This window comes from Labrus mixtus, chromosome 17, assembly GCF_963584025.1.
Source record: "Labrus mixtus chromosome 17, fLabMix1.1, whole genome shotgun sequence".
NCBI lineage: Eukaryota > Metazoa > Chordata > Actinopteri > Labriformes > Labridae > Labrus > Labrus mixtus.
In genome coordinates, this window is record NC_083628.1 from 8,631,473 (window position 1) to 8,653,979 (window position 22,507).

The 22,507-nt window shown below is 41.6% G+C and overlaps 1 protein-coding gene across 9 annotated transcripts in view; it reads right to left on the reverse strand.

The window, feature by feature from the left end:
* rapgef1b (Rap guanine nucleotide exchange factor (GEF) 1b) overlaps positions 1-22,507 on the reverse strand; it is a 49,395-nt gene that overhangs the window by 16,860 nt on the left and 10,028 nt on the right. For 4 of the 9 annotated variants that reach the window (XM_061061911.1, XM_061061909.1, XM_061061908.1 and 1 more), the window contains exons 2-10: positions 7,921-8,066; positions 6,767-6,945; positions 4,503-4,659; positions 4,306-4,394; positions 4,053-4,211; positions 3,372-3,422; positions 2,683-2,797; positions 2,097-2,283; positions 96-617 (exon numbers count right to left, since the gene is read on the reverse strand). In XM_061061911.1, coding sequence (XP_060917894.1) covers positions 96-617; positions 2,097-2,283; positions 2,683-2,797; positions 3,372-3,422; positions 4,053-4,211; positions 4,306-4,394; positions 4,503-4,659; positions 6,767-6,945; positions 7,921-8,066 — 1,605 coding nt within the window. The remainder of the gene's footprint in view (positions 1-95; positions 618-2,096; positions 2,284-2,682; positions 2,798-3,371; positions 3,423-4,052; positions 4,212-4,305; positions 4,395-4,502; positions 4,660-6,766; positions 6,946-7,920; positions 8,067-22,507) is intronic. The other 5 variants (XM_061061912.1, XM_061061907.1, XM_061061903.1 and 2 more) reach the window with 4 other exon arrangements.

A 22,507-nucleotide genomic window follows, 5' to 3' on the forward strand; every position in this document is an offset into this window, starting at 1 on the left:
GACCTCTGCTCAGTCATCTCATTTAAAGCTTTTTCTTCCTCCTTGCCTTCATCGCTCCCTCATTATATCCCCTCTCTTTCTTTTTTTCCACTTACTGTGTCTGCTTTTCTTCTCAGGCAGAGGCGGTGGACTTGATGGGACATCCGCACACTCGCTGGCTATGTACTGTGCGACGAACACGCCCCCGTTCGTCTGAGGCATGGGTGAGATGGGCGTGAGAAGTGGGAACGGCGGCGTCGGGTGCAGCTCCTCTTCCGACAGGTTGTCGTAATGGGAAGGGAAGCGCTCGTAAAGCATGCGGGATCCTCCGTCGGGGAAGGGCAATGACTGGGTGCTGCGACGCTTCTTTTGGGGCAGGGCAGGGGGGGCACTGATGCGGGACAGTAGGGGATTGGTTTGATTGGGCTGCGGGGTCCAGTATTCCGGTGGCTGCTGGGGCGGAGGTGCGCTGAAGCGGGGATGTGTGGGGTGCTGTCCGGGGACCGGGGATGAGGACTCGCTGTGAGACTCGGGCAGGGGGCTCAGACATCCTCCTACAGGTATTGGGGGAAGGTTTTCCCCTACCGACAAGTCCTGGTGGAGGAAGTCATAGTCTGGGTCGTAATTCTCTGTGTTGTCTGAAAAGTAGGGAAAAGGTACAAAATATAATCATGAAGTGAAATAAAAAAAAGTCCATCACATAATTAAAGCTAATCTCTCAGTTTGTGATGCTTTTGGCGATCCTGTGGACAAAGTGATACCTCTTATCTGTTTGCTGTTTTTGTCCTATACATATGTAAGTAGTGTTTTAGAACAAATATTATAACTTGCTAACTTCAGCAGTCAAATGTTTCCCTCACATCTTAGCCATTGAAAATGTAAAAAAAAAAAAAAAAAAGGTCTGTTCCTGCAGCGTGCTGTGAATCTCTTGGTCTGACACCTACCCTCCAGCAGCTGTTTCACGCATTTAAAAGAACTACAAAGAAATAAACAATTGTTATGCCAATGATCTTGTTTGCTCATAAAAAGACATACATATTAACTTCAATCTGTTTTATAACCAGCTAAAAACTCAATACAGGAGCTTTACACATTTACTTTTTATCATCTTACAATCAGAGTGTAACCATGAGTCCACTGTCTCAGCTACTGTAAACTCCATTATGGTTTCAGTTTAGGAAACTTTTCTGTATTAGGTCTTGTCTGTGTGCTCTTTGAATGTCGGTGTCTGCGTGTGGGTTGTGTGTGTAAAATGATCCACCACTCTGTAACGCCACTTTAAGACCGCAAAATGTGTTGTGCAGGTTTCGATACGATCAACAAAGTGATGACCGCTCTCCAGAGAAATGATCGTCTGATTGTGGAAACATCAAATGCTGGAGAGTTTAACTTTCATGTATATCATAAATATACTCTGAACTTATGTAGTTATGTATTTGGATCATCAATACTTGAAGCAATCAGCTTTTTAAAAGGTCTTTTTTTTTGTTGCCTTTCTTGGGGAAATACACTGGAAAAACTAGTGAACAAGTGATGACAAACAGTAAAAAGAAAACACAAAGACCAAATTGAGACGGTTGACAAGATACCAACACAAAGGTTTAAATTAATGTCCGGATGTTGTAAGATATTTCTGGGTGTTGAAGTACTTTGGAGACCAAAATTCAATCCAATAATCAAAATAATAGCAGAAGAGAGATTGGGGAGAAACTATGTTTGGACGCTCGTCATGTTGGCAGAGTTCTCTATTTGTAATCTGGGTACGTCTGTGTGAGGAGTAAGGGTGCCACTACAGAAAGGTACAGAAGTGAGCATTTCATTCACATGAATGTTTGGAGCTGCTCAACTCATGTTTAAGTCTCTGCTTATTATGTGAAATCTTTTAGGTACACTACTAATTAAAAATATAAATATAGAAATATAAAGTATGTCCATCACCTAAGCCAACATCTCTCTCTGATATGAGAAATTTTTAGTTTTTTGGAAATGTTGAAAGCTACACTTATTAAAGTGTAACCAGTGGACTGGGATTAGATTTTTTATTTTTATTTTTTTTAGATTTGGATGTGATGAAACTCCTCTGAGTCCCGACCCTCTGTTTGTCTCTGTAGTCTTACCAAGCGTCTCACAGCTGGTGTTACGAGAACACTGACCGCTGTCCTGCTCCATGGACGAGAGCTGTTCGTCCGACTTGCTGAGTTTGCCCATGCTGCTGCACGGAGACAGGCGCGGAGAGTCGCCCCCGTAGGACTGGCTCCCACCGGAGAAACGCCTCTGAAGGAACTCCTGCTCGTAGTCCTGCTGCTGCAAAGACAAAGAGAGACCTTTAGCTTCATTGCTGTTTAGTTTATTTCATGTACATTATGTTGATATTAAAGGGACCTAAAGATGGATTATTGTCTTCACTAATATCAGCATTAGTCTGAACAAATAGTATCAATAGATGACCAATCAGTGTATTTTACACTTTGCATAGACAAAGAATGTATATCTTTACATATATTTATTCCTGTTTTCTTTTAGTCTATTTTGTAGAATTTTTGTTTTGAGATTCTTTTGATACTCTGTCATTCTAACTGTTTTATTTTTTCCAGTTTCTTAATACTGCTTTTATCTTTCTCTGCACTACCAGCTCAGGGGGAGCCTTTGCTATTTCATTGTTTTGCACAATGATAATAAAGACTCGAATCTTGAATCACTCACCTGTCTGTGGACGCTGCAGGGCAGACTGGAGCCGCGGCTCATTGGGGCGACCACTGCGACTCGTGTGGGCGAGGGGGCAGACTGACGCTTCTTAGGAGGAAGAGCCGGTGGGGGACTGTTGGCAGATACACAGAAAGAGCGGAATATAATACCAGGAATGTATAATGTTTTTTGGTTTTTTTTATCCTCGAGGCAAAATCAATAGAGACAATCAGACAAGCAGGAAAACCACGGCTTTCAAAGGCATGTATGCACACATGAAACCTTGTATGAATACATGAACACACACGTTATCATCCTTCCTGTGTAATAGTGAGAGATGGGACTGTTTCATGTCAGCTTCTCGTAGCTGTAACATGAAGCTGTCCTGCAATGTCAATCCAAAATTCTCCCAGTGAGTTAATGCAAAGTCAAAAATGGGGAACACAAGGCGCCATGCCATGGAGGCCAGCAGAAACAAAACACTGCATGGGTCAGTAACACACTCTCATGCACTGGGACTGTCTTCTGATTGGATGATGAGTTCTTCAGGGAATGCACAGGTTGACACAAATGTTGGGATAATGCAACCATGCAAGTAAAAAAAAAAAAACCACAGTCATCCAATTCAGAAGCTGTACAAGGAGGGGGGGAGGGAAGTTTTGTTGGGATGTTATAATGGAGACGGATGATCCTGAGGGCTGACATACTTCTCCTTCTGAGAGGGTCTCCTTTGGCCAGCGTCAGCACTCAACTGTGCTCTGTTCCCCGAAATCCAACGGGGAAACCAGAGATGAGACAAATCGAGAGAGACAGCAGAGAGAGTAAGATGGGAAGAGACAGCAGCAACCAAAGTGTGCCAAATGTAAAGTCTTAAGTATGAAAGTGATGAAAGTTTCAAGGAGAGGGTTTGGATTGATGGACCCTTGGATGGATTGCTTTGAAAAATACTTTTAAACAACATCATAAAACATCATCCCACTCAAAGTATAAATAGGTGAAAATGAAAGAAAAGTTTGGAAATCCGCCTAAGGCACAAACGTACGCCTTTAACGCCTTCTTTATTCCTCATCTTACAAAACAGTTTCACTTCAACTTTAACTTATTTTTAAAACAATAATGATGAAAACATCTATATCGGGTACTTCTTCATTTGTGGCTAAAGTGCAAAAGGCTATAAAGAAACCTTTGACCACATTATCACACAGCTTTGGCTTCTGACTGGAAGGAGACAAAACAGACAAAAAGAAACCCTGAACTGAAAAATAATCTCTGACAAACACTTGAACGAGACTGTTATCAACGTTTTACTTTGATAAAACTAACACTATACTTCGACCAAAGAAATACATGGAGCAGATGCTGAATATAATTGTGTCAGTCAGCCTCACCTGAGTTCAGCCATCTTGGCTTCAGGTAGAGGGGGTTTGGGAGGGGCGACGTCCTCATCTTGGACGTCGGAGGCAGCCTCTGCAGGAGCAGCTGCTGGAGCCGTCTTACTGGAGACCTCCTGCTCCCGATCTATCGAGGGCATCTCTGACGACACGCTGCTACACACATATAAAAAGTTGCTGACTGAATGAACTGCCTTGAGTGTCAGAATGAGTGTGTGTGTGTATTCTGGAAGGCACACTGTGTACTCACCTCTCTGCTGTGGTAGCAGGTGGTGCTGGTTTGTTGGGAGTGGTGGGCGACGGCTGCTCCTGTTTCTCTATGGTCAGCTTCACCAACTCCTGTTCATGTAAAAACACAACATAGTCAGCTCTAGTAGCTCTTTTGATAACACCACAACTTCAGGATACATAAAACACCATCGAGAATATTTCCTGGTTCCTACGTACCTTTACTCCGTCCAGCACTGCTTTGATGACGATGGTGACTGAAGCCACATTTTCCTTGTCCTCCAGGTCGATGCCGTCCAGCATCACCTGGTCGGCCCAGCGGATTAGGTTGGCAAGACTCTGATACACCCGATTGTGGCAGGAAGACAGCGCCGAACTGATGAAAGAGGTGCGAGGACAGGGATTGGATGAGAGTAAGAGGAGAACAAAGCATTTGTGGGGAAAGAAGACAAGAGAAATAAGGCAAAGAAGAGAAAGTAAAAGGAAGGTGAAAAGGTGAGGAGAATGATAAAAGAACAAGAAACAGCGCACATAGTGGATTCACGTGGACTCAGGCAGCTGTAGATGGCATACTTGATGTCTTTTAGTGGACAAGAGGAGAATGGTAAAAACTGATGAGGTCAGCAGAGGTCACCCGGAAGCAGACGACTTAGCCATTGAAATAACTTTTTGAATTCTTGGCGTCAGATCTTACAACTCAATGTTTTATATCTCCTTTTAAACACGGAGGAAACATGAGTATGGAAAAAAACAGCTAATTATGTTGATCCAACAACACATCTTCTTATTTTCAGATTAAAGAAAAACTAGGCTCCTGGATATAAATGATGTTGTTTTGGTGGTCATATATAAAAAAATATATATTTAAAAATTCCATTATTTAATAGACAGAATCCCAAACTTCGTATTTATTTTTCCTGTTTTTGTCAACAGTAAAGCAGCATGTTGTCACGTTTGGTTCTGCCATTTCATTGGCCTGTTTCTGTGTGTTTTCTCATGCTGTTAAGAAGAGGTTGCCTGCCCGCTTGAATCCATGTGAATCCAGCATTAGACTGGAGATGACAAAAATCACATACAGACAAAACACCCATTACACATCTAACTATCTAACATCCGATAAACTACATATCTAAGAGGCATTTGTTGGGGAAGTGCCTGGAAGAGAAATGTGTAACCACACGGGGGAGCGGGGTGTCGTCCGTGCCTGTAGTGAATGATGTGTTCGGAGCCAAAACTAAAAAAGGTGTGGTGCAGGCCTGCACAGACATGCTGCAGCTGATTCACAGTGCCGGAACATTCATCCACTGTCTCCTCGCAGCTTAGCTGTTTGGTGAGCAGGAGACGACCGCAGCTTTTTTTGGGGGGGTTTAGCAGAAGGATTTGAGGGATGGAAGGGTGGATAGGTCTGACCAAGAAAGACTAACTAAGGGCTGTAGGTTACACTGGAACTAAGTGGTGCTATTATAATAAAGTCTGCAGATATAGGATTAATACAAGAACCTTTTGGCAAATAAGCTCTGATCAATTTACCACTGTGTGCTAAGACAGCGAGTAGGAGTAACACCCACTGTTGACCTAGTTTATGTTGATTGAAATCACTGCAGACAATCTAACACTCACTGTGCAGTAGCAAGTCAGAGTAAAATTCTTCTACAATGGTTGTCACGCAATGCTGACTTGATGTACAGGAGCTTATTTGCCAAAAACACATCTAAGCTCCTACTTTGATTTATTGGGGTTTGACTCCATCAGATTGGAGGTCAAATTCCCGGCGGATGGCGGTTTCTCAACGATCCATCAACCGCTTCTAAACACAGAGCTGCTAGCTACAAAATCTGTCACCTATGACCCTCCATACCTTCATCGGCACTGACAGATGGGGAGAGGCACAAAGACAAAGACAGAGAAGTTCCAACATGTCTTGACAGTCCAAACAAAAGTGCAGCTAAGGTTACATTCGCAGGAGGCAACATTTGCCTTCACCCGGAGAGGAAGAGAACAAACAGACCAACAAGATGCAATTTATTTTCCTCCCTCAAAGGTAACATTTCTGATAACGTGACACTGACTAACACGTGATTCACTTTAAGCTCATGATTCCACTGAGGAGTGACGTCGTGTGTCGCAGCATGCTAGCTATCTTTACAAGCTGTAGCAAGAGTAGGTCAACCTCATGCTGGTTCGAGCATGTCTTGCATGCATACTGGCTACATCATAAGTTACATCAAGGGGCAAGAATGAAGAGAATTAACTATTTCATGACATTAACAGTGAAGGCATAATGTTAAAGAATCTCTTAAAATGTCCTTAAAGGAAAATAAAAGTTCACAGGCAAATACCACTTGTTTTTATAAGAAGACTTTTAAAAATCTATAAGAAACAAAATAGCTACATTATTTTTTTTACCCCAGGAAGAGTAGGAATGAAAGTTTTCAAAATATGTCCATATATTTTCCATCTCATTGTTTTGTGGTGGGACTCACCTGTGCTGTATCCGGGACTCCACCTGAACCAGAGGCAGGATGGCCTCCAGCACCTTGCTGGCCGAACCCGGAAGCATCTCCAGCACTTTCTTCTCCACAACCATTTTGTCCACGATTGTCTTGAAGTAGCGCAGGGCACTGACCACCTCCTTCTCATGCTCCTCCAGCCGGCTTACCTTCTACAGTGGGATCAATCAGAAAACAGGGAACAGTACTTTAGAATTTAGAATTGACTGCTAATGATTCCCATGATACTGATAGACAGTTTCTTGACACTTTAGTGAGCATTCAAGGAGCCTGACCAGTATATCCTTCAGCGGATATTACTGGCTCTTATGGACCCTTTCGAATATTTATTGGTATTGATGTATTTATGTTGATTTGACAGACCATTTAATGCAGAAAACAACATTTTGCCCAATTCCATAGGCAACCATACTCTCATCATTGTCTGCAGTAATATAATGCGAGGTTTCCCTGCACTAGAAATTTATGACAAGAAACCATATGTTAAAAATAATAATACCTGTAGTCGTCTATTGCATATTTGTATAGGTGCAAAATGGGCACAGAATCAAGTAAGAAATATAAAACATATCTACCAACATATTTGTAATCTGAAGTTTTTTCCTCATTATTTCTGTATGTGTTAAAAAAAATCCACATTGTTCTGGCTCTAGTATGCAACCTTTGTAGTATTTCTTATAGTAATGACTGTTTGGGTTCTCTCCTTTGCTTCTATTATTCCCATGGTTTGCTTGCAATTCCAAGCGCCATACATCAAGTGATGTGGCTTGGAGCCATCCAGGTACTACAGCAACAGGCTCGTTCAGCGTCTCCATTCTTCACAGGAGGGCTGAATATACTCATTACACCATAAGCCCTAGGAGGCAGCGGTGGAGCTCATTCAGGAAGTGTCCCAGTTCCATTCATGTCTTTATAGGTTTAGACACCTGCTGTAGCGCAGCCAGCCATCCCAGCCACTGGGAAACTGTGGGAACCAGCAGGGATACTCGCACACACAGACACAATAGGGAGCACAGGAAAACAATTGTACACAAATAGGCAAACAAACTCACAGAATAGGTGGGAAAGAGGTGGATTTCCCACAACACACAGATTTTCTTTTGGCACCTGAACGTGCACGCACACACCTTGTTGGTAGGTTTTTCAGTACTCTTGGCTGCTGGCTCGGGCTGCAGTTGCTTGCCCTTCTTGGATGGTGTCCTCTTGATCTTGGGAGAATGAAACTTGTCCATCAGCTTCATGGTGAAGGAGGACAGATGGGACCGCTGCGAGTCTGTGGACAGAAGGGAAAAGTACAAAGTTGAGTGGTCGGTCGAGAAGGACAGATTCTCAAGCGGGAGTAAAAATTTGATAAAAACAGATGGCACAAGCAAATTGGAGGGTTGGTATCAAATCTCACAATGCCATTGGCTGAAAAGCTCCCCAGGAATACACATTTTTTGGGGGTATTTTTTGAAAAGAAAAGGCAGACATTCGTAAATATGTTTTATTTTCAACATCCCGTTTTCATCTGGTCTTGTGGTTCCAAACCATAAATCTGCAGGACAGGCGCAGTCATACAGTGTATTCCAAGAGTCCATTATGTGTACAGATGTGCGCACACACATGTTAGAGCACACAAAGACAGACAAGGACAACAGAGGAGTGTGGCTATAATAAAATACTCCGGTTAGTGCTGGGATGAAAATTGCTTTACGGTACATTATTGAGAGGGGCTTTGTAATAGCAGAGTCATTTTGCAGAATCCCACTTGTTCACTGGGGGGGGGGGGGGGGGGGGGGGGCGCGCGCTGATTGAATCTAGGGAGAGCACAGTCCCCCCCCCTCCCCCCCGCTTTGTAAATCCTTTGAGAATAGACTGCTCACCTCATCCCCTTTTTCTCCACACCGAACTGAATCAGGACAGGAGATACAAATAACAGCAATGTGAGTCGAGAGGAAGCATGAGGTGTTATCAGAGACAGAATCACTATGTGGTGTGATCACCCCTGTACTTGATGACAACCCAAGATCTGACATTCCACAACAATCAGCGTAAAAAAAAAAAAGGGAATAATTTAAAGATTTAAAGCCATACACAGCTTGAGCATGCCACACAAACTAGACTACCAACAGGGAAGCACTTTCGTCTACAGCATCGATCCCAAAGCCCCCGCACACATCCCACCCTACTGTGACATCCCACTCTCACCCCTAATCCTCATCATCCCTGATTCAGAGCAAAAGCCAAAGTTTGCTGAGGCAGCCAAGGACGCCTGTGTGCCTCATTAAAAATGTTGATGAGAATGCTTCCACTTGAGCTTCCTCTTCCCGTGCAATTGCATGTGATGATGAAGCAACTCTGGCCCCTTAGGCTCTGGTTGTACACAGAAAAATAAACCTTATCTCAGAGTTCTGCAAAAAATAAACAACACCGGCTGTTCTGCTGGTTACTCATGGTTTGTTGACTGATTTAATAAGCAACCGGAAATGTATCTCATGACTGCTGTGTCACCTTTAATCTGCATTCGACCCACTTCCTAACATCCAAACAGGTCAAAATCCCACACATAAGCACAACAGGCAAATATGCTTTCCTAGGTAAACAAATTAGCTTTGTTAGAATACAACATAACTCTGACGTCTGAGGAGACATGCAACAAGACAACTGTAGAATATTTGTACATTTAATAAGCAACCCAGTTATGTCACTACAAAGGGAAAACCACCATGTAACAGAGATAACAGCCTCTCAATGGGGATGGTTAATTGATTGTTTTGTCTCCTCTATTCACACAATTAGCAGAGTAAAGAGGTGAAACATTAGTCACTAGTGCTGCATTATTATCATGGTTTTTTTTTTGCCTCATAACAATATAATCATGCACAACAACACCCAAGGCAAAACCGTCTGGAATGAAATATCGAAGCGCTTTTGTACATGTGCCAAGGATTCACATTGATGGTGGAAAGATTGATGGTGCAGATAGAGAAATCCGGCCATGCATTCAGACTAACTGGCCAATCACATGAAGCCCCAGCTAGCTATCAGATGCCCAAATGATGGTGCCAATTTGGCGGCAATTTGGAGGTTAGCTACTATCAGGGGTGGGACAAAGTATCGATACAGCAATGAATCGCTGTCCAGACTCGTGGGATACAATAATCAAACTGCTGGTGCATTATAACGATATTTTGAATTATAGAAAATATATTGCTCTGAACAACTTACTTATGAAATGAATGATAGTGAACAGATGGTAAATGGCAAAAAAGACAAATTTTACAGTGAGATAAAAGAATTAGCAACGACGACGGCAAGATAATTTCAGGCAGCTGTAAAGTCATCTCAATGCATCATTGATTGTCTCGCAGTCTATCTATTATCACAGAATCGCTCTATTGTTAGCTTAAGCCATGTATTACGCATTGCATCATAATTAGAGTGACCATGCATTTTCAAACCCTGTTAGCTGCATCAGTTACTAAGGAGGGAGAGCCAAGATGGTTAGGATTATTTTAGAAGAATTGACTCTATGAACACGGGGACTTTTTAAAGCATAGACTGTAGAACAGCAGAAAGAGAAAGGCAGGAACTTTAAGATAAAGGGAGTATATACACACACACATCTCGTGGCATAAAGTCATTGCATCATTTTTTTAACATGTCAGAGCTTTTCCTTATTTTGTGCAGGATTTACTTGTCAGCCAGGCCGGATTAAGAGAGAAAGAAGGAAGATGTAATGTTTGATGATGATGCGTATTTCTCCATTGTGGGATAAATAACGGTTTATCTTATCTTATGTGATTGTCAGAGAGTCAGACAAGTCAACTCAACACATAGCGGATCACGCAGAAGGCGACAACCTGCTCAACAGCTGTCTGGATCAATACTCTATAGTTGTGCCACGAGGGATCCAGGCTGTTTCACCTAACTAGAGTCTGGATAGCAGACCAAGAGCTGACAGTGAAGGGGATTTTTTCTTTCTGTACCCTGAGGATATACATACCTGTGTCAGCCAGTTTTGCCGCAAGCCAGCAGTCTATTCTGACAAAGTGTCACCTTATGGCAGTGTGTCGAGCAGACCGTATGCTTATGATTTGACAACAGCCTCCATATGAATATACTCCCACATTATACTCTCTGTTTAACCTTGTTTCTCACATATTCCTGGCAAAATGCAGGGACTGAGACTGGACCCTCTCTCGCTCAATCCCAGCTTTAACAGGCCAAAAAGGAGTGCGTGTGTGAGTTTACAGCTGCAACTCAACAATCCCAGCCCCAGAGTCAAGCAGCGCAGTGACATCAGCATAATGAGTCACCGCCGCCTTGATCGATACAGGCCCTTAGACACCATCGCAGCCCCACCGTGGCTTGCTCAGCTGTTTATCATGCACACAGAGGTTGTTTTTTTTTGTCTCCTCTCCTCAGTTCGGGGAACAGAAAGCTAACCCCACCCCCAGCCCTCAAGTCTTCCTGTGGAGTTCACTGGAAGTCTGGCCTTGCATGGAAATGACATCATCAACAGAAAGAAATGAACAGGGTGCAAGTGACAGAGAGAATACATTGAACACAGTGCAGTGCTCTGTTGTACTGTAGTTGTGTAGGCTGCCTTTCAGTATCCACCCTCCACCATAGACGGGGCCATCCCTCCCTCTCTCAGGACTCTCTCTCCGCAGCTGGACGCCTTCTGCTCTCCAGAGTTATGAGGTGGTGATGTCATTGGATGTAATGTCTGTTACACTGAATCTGAATGAACTCAGTGAAAAAACATTTTTCCCCCCGGTTATGTTTAAACTGCAGAGGTCACAACACGCCCCTGGGTGCTCAAGTACACCTGCCAAACACAATATAACGAGTGTTTGATAGCAAATATCTGGATTTTTATTGCCTTATGATGGACAAAGTGAACAGAAAAAGTGTTGGAAATAGACACTTCAGCGTTCCCAGAATGCACCAGATTATTCACAACACCTTTTTACTTGTTGATTACTACCAGTGGCTCGGAAATCTCCTCCCTTACCCCCCTTAAAATTCAGTGTAATAAGGCCGCAGAGCCAGCATGATGAACAGTAAAGTGTCTTTTACACTTCCATAAAGGGCGAAGTTCGTCTCCTCGGTTGTAAAACTCAACAGTCCCACACACACACACACACACAGACACACACACACCTCTCTTGATTCTCTCTGATACACAGTGACTTCAAAGTCACTTGCAGAATACAATGAGACAATTGAGGTTTCTACAAATACCATGATCAAATATTATATAACATAACTTTTCAATTTCTGTAGGGTCTATACGTTTCCAAAATCCTTGACTTTTTTTTACTCAGGAAAAAAAAAACAGATCGTGGACAATGCATCGCAAAGCATTTGGTAAGTAAACATCTTTTGGGTGCATTTAAATTGCTTAAACTCTTTGCTGCTTTTCGAAAGGCCTTTGGGGCATTTTGAACAAACACTCAAGTCTGAACGAGTCTCAAATGAAGCCTGGGAGAGTTCGCAAACAACTCAGTTGTAGAGTCCAGTCCCAAAAAGCCCTACAGTCCCTGGATCGTCTCAAAGCTTAATTAAACAATAAGAAAACATACACACACGAGGAGTGTAAATGTAACGGGTGCTTTAAGCAAAAACACAGTTTAATAAACAAATACTGTAATTTGCATTTAACTGTGGGCCTGCATAGACCTGAACATTACATTCTGTTGCTAACACATAGTTATTGGCCATCCAGGTACATTTAGTATCTTCCATGGAAATTGAGTCACTTTTCTCTAGCACAACACAGACACATCAGTTCATGTAGAATCCCTGCAGGCTGAATCTTTTTATATAATATATCTACATATAAAAGGTTACATCTCTGATTACTTTGTACTCATGAACTAGTCTCTCTCTCCTTACTCTTCCGAAAGTAAATGAAAACAGCCAAAATGCTGACTGTGCAAAGGTGTAAAGAAGCTATAGCACACATAGCTTCACATTTACAGTAACTGACTATAATATGTATTTTTTGTAGGAATTCCCAGGATCCCATTTGCTGGTCTCGATCCCAACAACACAACTGATGAGTGGTGACATATGAGCTTGTCCAGAAGAAGTGGCAGGCGGGCAGATTGATCTGGTTGTTTCTCGGTACAGGTGTGATCTGTACAGGACAGCTGGCCGGCCCCACAGAGGAGGGATACAGGGGAGGTTGTGCCTAAGGTTACACACACAGCTGCCACCTCCTGCTGAACTCCCTTGGTGAGGAGGCCTGCTAAATGAAAGTGTGCAATCCCTGCGCATTTGAACACGTTGATGCTGCGAAAAGACCAAAGCAAGAGTCCGAAAAGGTCACTCTGCCAGCTGTTAAAGAGTGAGAGGACACTCACCTAAAAGAGTGTACGGGAAAAAAGTTCTAATTAAGCGTAAAAGAAAGTTCTCGTCAAGTCACAATAGGACAGGTGGTATGAAATGTTAAGAAGAGGCTATCCAAACAAATCTCGCAAACTGATCTCCACTGACCCACTGGTATCTTTAAAAAAGTACCCTGAAGTAAAACTATATGCTGACAACGCTAACATGCTAATGCATTTACAATATTAGCCTTGTTCACCTGCTTAGTGTGCATGCTAACATTTGTAAATTACAGTAAGACGAACCATTACAGCTAGGTCTGATGTTAAGGTGAGACAGTTACAAAAGCTTCTAGGGTCCATCTTTAGGGCACTACGAAAAGCTGTTCAAGCTTTCCTGTAAATTAATCTACTAATTATTTAAAAAGTTTCACTTAAAGAACAAAAATGTCAACCATATTGTGGCGTGATGCGAAAAGTCAAGATCATCAAAGTCAGTGGGGTTCTTCCTCTGGAGATCATGAATGATGAAGTTGATCAAAAGCTACTCTGACCCTCTTTAAAAATAAAAGGTGTATTTGAAAAAGGCCAATACAAGTAAAAATCTATTTCTGATATATGGATTAAGTTTACCTTCCTTTTCAGCATCGTCTTAAACTGGTATTAAATATGATCGACTGTACTTCCAATAAACATGATACATTTATTCTCAACATGTACCCAAGTAGAATTTGTGAAAATCAGAGAATCCCCTCCCTAGGATATAAAATGTAAATATACGCTGCATTGTTAACGGGCAATTTTACCTGCAGCAAGGTCTTATCTGTCTATAAAAATTAAGACATAGCATTAATTTATGATCTGCTACACTGTAAAATAAAAAATGTCCACAGGTAAGAGCTGCTGTGGAGCAGGAATGTGGAATGCAAGCCGGAGGCACGTTCGACGCACAGCAGAGAGGACAAACGGAGAGGAAAGAGAGGAAATTCAACAGGAAATAGTCAAGTGCTGAGTGAATTATTTATTCTCTGCATTGTAGTGGTTGGCTTCCTCCGGGCTGTGTTCAATTTTCAATACCAATCCTCTTCATGTCCTCGGTTATCAACAGGCTGCATTCTAAGGCTGTGAAAGTGTGTGCGGTAATAATCCAAACCAAGGCACAGTTCAAGGATGGCAGGGAAGGGAGGAAGCCCTTATGCAGACTGAGCGTGGCCCCGCTTAATGGCTGATTTGAGAAGTAATGGAGGAAGAAGTCCAGTGGTTGGTTTTACCGACTTCCAGCTGTGCTGTTCAACGACCAGCCACAGGAACACTGAGAGCACCCAGTCCATTTACTGCGTAAGAAAACAAGATCGAGTGGATGCTAAGTGCCCAGTCCAGCTACCATCTATTGGATTTCAATTAGAAAATGAGTAAATGAAGATGATTTCTATGAGAACAATCAAATTATGTAATGCAAACAGACATATGAATACTGTATTATTCAGCCACTCACTCTAAAATGACTTCAGACATCCTTAAATAACCGTAATAAGTCAGACTTTGACTCGCACTGCAGAGCACAGGACACGGGAATGTTCATGTTCCACGGTCACCGTTTACACAAAGGATCCTATGATAAGCAAGCTATCTTCAATACTACTGTCAGCCTTCTTTGCTAACCCCAAGAAAACCATTTAGAACTTTGTTTTTATTTTAATAATTCAATTTAATAATTCATCCTGCACCTACATGTTAAGAACAATGGCTCTGTTGTTGTTCTCTGTCTCTATTGCGTGATGTTTCCAATGACATCAGGGATGAATTACAGGCCGTTTTGAAACTCAGAAAAAGTCCACCACTATCGGTACTCATTTCTATCTAAAGGAAACATCTAAGCTCATTTATATTCCATTTCTGCTTTCTTTTCGGAATGAGGAACAACACATATCTGTTTTACAAGCACACACATTTTGAATTGTGTTCTTATGTAGGCTAATGGTTTGTCTTTTCTAATACAACATTTTAATTAGTGAATTCTTGAAAATAAAACTCTTTATCAGGGAAAAACAGCATTGTCTTCTATAACAGCATCATCAGCCAATATTTGGCGCTATAAATAACTCGCACAAACATGCCCGTCAGTATGTCGATGACTAGTAAAGCAGACCCACCAACTACGGGTCAATGGCCGTGAGCAAATATCAATGTGGTGATGGAGGCGCTCTGCATGCTCCATGCTCTGCATGGGAACAGACTGCCTGGTGGACCATAACAGAGCATGACCCCACAACAGAGGTGATCTATAACCCCCATATCTCTATTACAAAACAGAAAACCAGATCCCTAACTGCTCGCTGAGAGTGTGTTTGGGTCACAGATCTATCGCCTTTGTGCGTCAGGAAACAGAATTTTTAAAACCCCCTTTAAAAACGGTCTGGTCCTTTATGTGTGTTAGCTCAATCTGCTTTCAGATCTCACTCCAGAAGTGACACAGTAGACTGATGATGGGGGACATATGTGAATGGGGAAACTCCTGCTCTGTGAGGCAGACATCATTAAGTCTCTGAGTCATGAGATGGCACTCTGAGATAAAAAGAATTTCAAATGTACCCTTAGCCACTCGCTCACTCCTTCGTCACCTTTGAGTGCTGTTTCAGATCGAGAACACTCAGCGTGAAAACATGATCTGATTCCTGATTACAAACAACCTCATAAAAGCTTCCTCACTCAACACTCTCTGACAGACCTGCATGAGAAATTCTAACTAAAACCATCAGTTGGGATGAAAATATGTAAAACTGTAATAAGCAACAAACTGCATGTAGAGGCATATAACAGTAAAATCCAGCCTAATCTCTTGGTGACACACCTTGCATTCTTCAGCCTTTTTTTTTTGTATGTTGTCCACTCTTATTGCTCAGGATGATTGGCTAAAGCCAGACAACCAGACACAACATCCAGTATCCATCACACCTACGGCATAGATTAAAGCATATTATTAATTAGGGCTGGACATCTTTGAGTCTCTCACGATTCGATTCAGAATCGATTTTCGATTCAAAACGATTCTGGATTAATGGTTCCATGGATTTAAAGTCTATTTATGAATTAGTACATACTTCAGGATCTACTCCAGTCATCTGTGAGAATGGCTGAATTTATTGTTGCTCTATTTGGCATTCTACTGAGTTAAAGAGCTAGCCTTAGCACTTAGCAGGATGTGACTGATTGGAAGTTATCAATTTTAAATCTTAGAAGAGAAGAATCTCGATTTTTACATAATTTTTTCCCCACCTCTATTATTAAAAAAAAACCAAAAAACCTTCATTCTAATATGAAACCAACTACACTGGCCTACATTTCTGCTTGACACATGCTTGCAATCACATCAACAAGATGCTTTTTTCCTTGAATTTAAAGGCCACCTCAAAGAAACCGTAATGCCACTCTGAAAATCAGCAGCCTACAATGCACCATCTATCATCTGAATCCTCCGTCATGTACAGCAGTAAATCTGTGGCTTGAAGCAATGTTTTGCAACGGTGTTGTGTAAGGAAAAAAAATAAAAATCACACGGTTCTACTGTGCCAGTTACGAGAGAAAAATAGTGTTTGAGACAGTACAGAGAAGAGGACGAGCAAAATGTTTTACAGTGATAACAGTGTTTTAAATAAACACTATGCTTGAACCCAAGGCTGCTGAGGGTACAACAGGACATGCACATTATTACACAGGTTGCAGATGAGATGTGCTCCTTTTCATTGTGTTGATGCTATAAGTGTAAGCCTTCTTGTTTAATCTTCTATATTGTTAGTCTTTAAAGATTCTTATTGAAACTTTTGGTTTGCGTTGATTTTGGCGCCCCCTGTGGAAGAAGCAGTATCTTATCTTTTCGTTTATCTTTCCCTGTACATGTGCAAGTAGTGTTTTCTGATATTAAAACAAAAAAGTCATTTCCAAATCTCCTCTTCTTTAAACAACCAATCACATCAATCACTGTCTACTGCCGCGTTCCATTTACCTCGGAAATCGGAACTGGGAATGACGTCACACCCGAGTAAACTGCGTTCCAGTTGCAAGTCGGAAAAGCAACATGGATGCGTCCAGGAGAACTTTTGTTTTGTTTTCTAGACCAGACGATAACAACACACTACGTGATAGTTTCTGACCGAAAATAACATGAAAACACCTCCACAGAGAGAACTTGCACGATACCATCGGTCTGATTGATTTAATTACACAAAAAGACGACTAAGCTGCTAATAAACTCAACAGTTGTATCTTAAACATCCCTTTCGATGCACGTAGCAGTCATATTGGATCTGAACTTTTTTTTCTCTGCGTTTCCAAGTCGTAATTACGACTTCAGGGGGCATTCCAGTTGACACTTCCGACTGGGAACTGGGAATTTCCCACTTACGAGATCAACTGAAACGCATCATATCTTTGCTGTATACAAGACTGTTAAAGCAGTAGCTGGTCTTATTGACACCTACCCGGTGGCACCATTTACAAGCATTAAAAATTACTATATAGAAATCTTCAGTTAAGTCCCCGATTGTTTTATTTGTTTTTGAGGGTCAAATTGTGCAATCAATATTGTTTTCAGCCTGTTTCATAACCCCCCAAAAACTCCTCACATGTGCTTGTTGTTGAATAGTTTCATAAATTACAATGATACTAGGCTTTTATATTCAGTATTAAACAGAGATTACAAATACAAAGTCCCTTACACTAGTTCTCAATAATCATAATAATGTGGTACAACAATGTTACAAAATGTAAAGGTCTGTGTTTAATAATCCAGATCTTCTAAAATCTGTTTTATGTTTAATTTTTCAAGTGTAACCTAATAGTGAGCTGTACATGTTAATACATAAAAGCTGTATCACTGCACACTGTCACATGGACGACAGGTTAACTATGATGCATATGCAAAAGAAATACACAGTAAAAACCTGAGGGGACTTTCTGCTGCACCACACAGGGGAAGCTGACTTTACAGGCTGTGGTTGTATTCAAACTAAGATCACACAGAGAAGTTTTGTTTCCCTTTACAGGTTTAATTTTTAATACTATTACAGGATTAATCCAAAGTGAAGCTTTCCAAGAACTTTTCTGGCCAAATCCTTAAATCATTAATGAGAAATTTCCTAAGGACGTTTTTTGATGTACTCTGGAATAAAAACCATCCAATCAGATTGTTGCATTTTTAATCCAGTAAGCTTCCGACGCAGCACTCCATAATGTGTCAAATGTAGGCCAGCTGCCTGGAAGGTGGTGTTTTGGAAGAGGGTGGAACCATGAGGCCTGCGTATTGTGTGGAGGCATAAACATTTACAAGCCTCCAGCCTCAATGTGTCCTCTGTTTAACTGCGAAGCCAACAAAAACTCCTTCTTGCAAAGCTCTCTCTGGCCAGCATCTTTCGTTCAATCTGTGTTTCTCTGTGACCCTTTGTGCCTCTTTACCCCTGCCTCCGCTCTGGGCTGGTGGTTTGTTCTGACTGATACCACTTTTGGTTGTAAGCCCACATGTTTCCTCCTTTCTTGTAAGCCTGATGACAATGATGACCACATTGTTTGTCCACATAGGCACATCACAAAATTATACTCTTGGGTCTGCTGCTGGTGGCTCACTTGTCATATTAACCCCTACCCTCCAGCTACTTTAATTATTATTACTCATCCATTCCTCCGCTCCAATGCCTTTGATTCACACCCGCCCTTTTATGTACAGTAAGCATGTCTGTGAGTAACTTCCACTAAATAAATAGTGATTTATTAAGGGTCCTGAATGCTTTAGCATTGACTCTGGGCTGTGACTGATTTTTAAATTATTGCAACTATTCAAATAATGTCCTCTTTTTTTTTTTTTTGGTTGAGCTCTTGTTATGGGCTCTGAACAAGCTAATGGAACATGTTAATGGGGGCACTTGGCACAGCAGTCCAATTTGGTTGTACTGAAAGCTATGGAGCGAGCCCTGAGGTCTAGGTCACTCAATTGTCCGATGTACAACAGGCACACACATACGCATAATGCACATCCATAGCCACAGACAGAAACAAATGAGCACACAAAGAGTGCCTGTAAACTATTCAACCACAAGCAGAAAAAAGGTAACAGAGGGGAGGCCTCAGGGCCTGGATTTCAACAGAATCGACAACAAATGCAACACGGTCTACATACAGCACGTGAGCTGCAAGCTTTTGATGCCCCAGTTGTAAAATAAAACACAAGAGAGCTGCACACATGGTTTGGCACGGTGACAAAAAAGGCTGAGTAAACTGTAAAGTGAAATAGGAAAGGGTAAGAGGTGGTCTTGAACCACAGAGTACTTACACAGGCTATACAATGGAAGAGTCTCCAGATAGCTAAAAAGCTCCATGACATCATTGTGTACTGAAAGAAAAGCGTGATCTATAACCTCGAGCTTTTTGACAGGGCTAGAGCACTTTAGCACTTTCGGGGTAGCTAAACTAAAGTATAAGGACAAACTTGACGAAGCCAACAAAAACTCAATAATCAGGTATTGATGATCAATTTTCAGCATGTTGACCTTCTCTAAGAGATACGATTCTTTACAGGGATGCACTGATGGTGAAAACCAGGGCCTATAATGACATTGACATTTAAAATACCCATCTAGCCAAATTTTGATGCTGAGGATTTTTCATTCCGTCTTCATAATTCTCAGTGGCTGTTTTTCGAATGAGATTTAATGTATATAAATTGTTTCTTGAAGTTCTTCTCTTCAAATTAGGGGCCGATACAAATATTAGGGAGAGAAAAAATCCGATACCATATCTTTCTTGGATCTATCTTCGACCTGTAAAGATAGATAGATACACATTTATTGTGTTGATCCTTCAAATGCAGTTATCAAACACTTTTGGAAAAGATGTTTAATGAAGACAAGATAAATACTTGACTGGAAAGTTACTGTGCATGTTGGTGCATCACTGTGTCTAGTGTAATACAATGATACTCAAAAGAAATGCTATTTGACTGGTAAATATATCTATCTGGTAATGTCAGCGCATATCTGCAATAAAATAAGCCAGTACCGATAGTCACTGGATATGCTTATAACGGCCAATCAATCGGTCGAGCTCTGGGACTCTCGGACTAAAAAGTCAATTGAACTTGTCCTACAAAATGGATAACACCGATCGTTCCCAGAGACCCGTTTGACCACTCCTAAGCAGCCAACACTTTCTTTCTTACTTGACCACGAAAAAACAAATCACATATTATATCACACCCGAGTCTGCCCAATAGGGGACTTCTTCAGCCAAATAATAAACCAGTCAGCAGTTAGGTATACTAGCATTAAACTTATGTGACACAACAGAGACATCGGCTACAGACATCTGTGCATGGCAAATTATATGACGTGATTCAAAACATGCTTAGATAATCCCTCATGTTTTAGTTTTTCAGTACCAAACCATTAAAACAATGGCCGACATGTTAATTAATAACTAAATCCATGTGCTGTATTGTGAATGAGCAGATGAAACACCAGATTTTTTTTGTATATTCCTAACCTTCAGGGCTAAAAAGGTTGAGATAAGGATCTCCAAAATTAACAAAACTTGCATTTTAAAAACCACGTTTTGGACCTTTTGTGTGTTATGTTTGTCTGTTAATTGCATATAATTTTGGAGGGTGTGTCAGACGAAGACATCACAAATAAACGAAGTAATGCATAGACCAAATAGAGAAAATAAGAGAAAAAAAAAAAGTTATAGTCCTAATTTTGATAATTGTGTTTTACGAAGTGGTGACAGCTCATGATTCCATTGTGGTGACATGAGAAATCAAAAGCACACATACACATCTACACCGTTGCATTAGAGCACGGGGAAAGGGCATGAGAGGTGAGGGGCTTAAAGGCGGGAAATCACAACACGTACACACCATCCTGGGTACCACTCCTGTTCCTTCCCCCCTGACGCCGAGGTCATTGGCACACTTTCCTGTCCCTTGTCTCCCTCGCTGAGAGCCGCTCCCTCTTTTCTGGACTCACAACCGCTGTTCACAGCTCGCCTGTTACTTCAACTAAACATACAAGGTCTGACAGCACAGAGAACACACAACCAGCCAATAGAAACACACTCTAAACAGTCCGATCCTTCCGTTGACCTTCTAGCTGCTGTTGTTTACTGCATTTTCTTTGCCTCCGCTCAAAGCTTGATTTCTGATCTGAGTTTTTTCGGCAGAGTAAGAGGAAACCAACTGGCAGACAGCAGGCTCACCTTGGGTGAAACTGATAGACTAAAGAAGCACAAAGTGCTATAAATACCCGGCTTGTCAGTATCTGTAACATCAGGCAGCAGCAGAACAGAGACACTGCGACAGCTAAAAAACCTTGTGATCTACTGAGATGATTTCTCGGCGAACGGCAGCTGCGAGAGAGCGAGGCAAACAGCCCCTATAAAGCACTTGAGACGGGAGAGTGATCCCACACATAGACAAACAGCCACAAGAGAGCCAATCACTTCACTGCCTGAGTACAACAGACAGACAGATACTGAGAGAGCAAAGCATAAGCAACAGCGATCTTGTGAGTAAATGGCCTCAAGCAGCGAGAAGTGGTACCACTCTGCGCGCGTTAGAGCGCTGTACAAAGCTCGCCTTGTCTGCGCAGCGGCCTGCTCGACGTCCTCTTGACACTTTTTGCACGCACACATCGCAAAGGATGAGCCTAACGGACAAATAACACATCTCATCACAGGTCAAAGGCATTTTGGCGAAACAAAAAACTCTGCTTTAGGGTTTTTCACAGCTTCTTAAAAATAGGTTTGCGTCAGTCACACAGAGCAAGACTCGCCCTCGCACGGCCACTTATAATTAGCCAGCGGTTGTTAAAACTATGTGAGCAATGAATAATCCACACGCTGAAAGAACTTTTGTCTTTCTTTTAACATTTTTTTTTTTAAAACTGTGCACACAAAGAAAAGAATGAATGTGTTTCCTTCTCTCCTTGCTGTCGTTGAAGGTTGTCATTTCTTTCCACTTCCCCTTTTTTTGTGGATTTAAAGTCTGTAAAGTAAGTTTCTTTCTTTAAAAGCCTCTGGTTCAAGTGTTGCTATATATAGATGTTGCAAAACCCTGATCTTTGAGTTTCTAAGCTGAGTCTATTGTGGTGACACATATATTTTTGTAAAAAGGTCACATAAAAACAGTCTGTAAGTTTCTCTTGTGGTTTGACATTTTTCCACATGAAACAGCGTGTCGGGGCAGGACATGGAGCTGGGAGGGACATGATTTGAAAGTTTAAAAGAAGGCGGGACCAAGACGGCAGAAGTTCTATTGTTGAGGATCTTTTGGGATTAGGTCTTAAAAATGTCTCTAAAAGAAAATCTCTTAAGCTTCATAAAATGTAGATAGTTTTTGCTTTTTAATCAT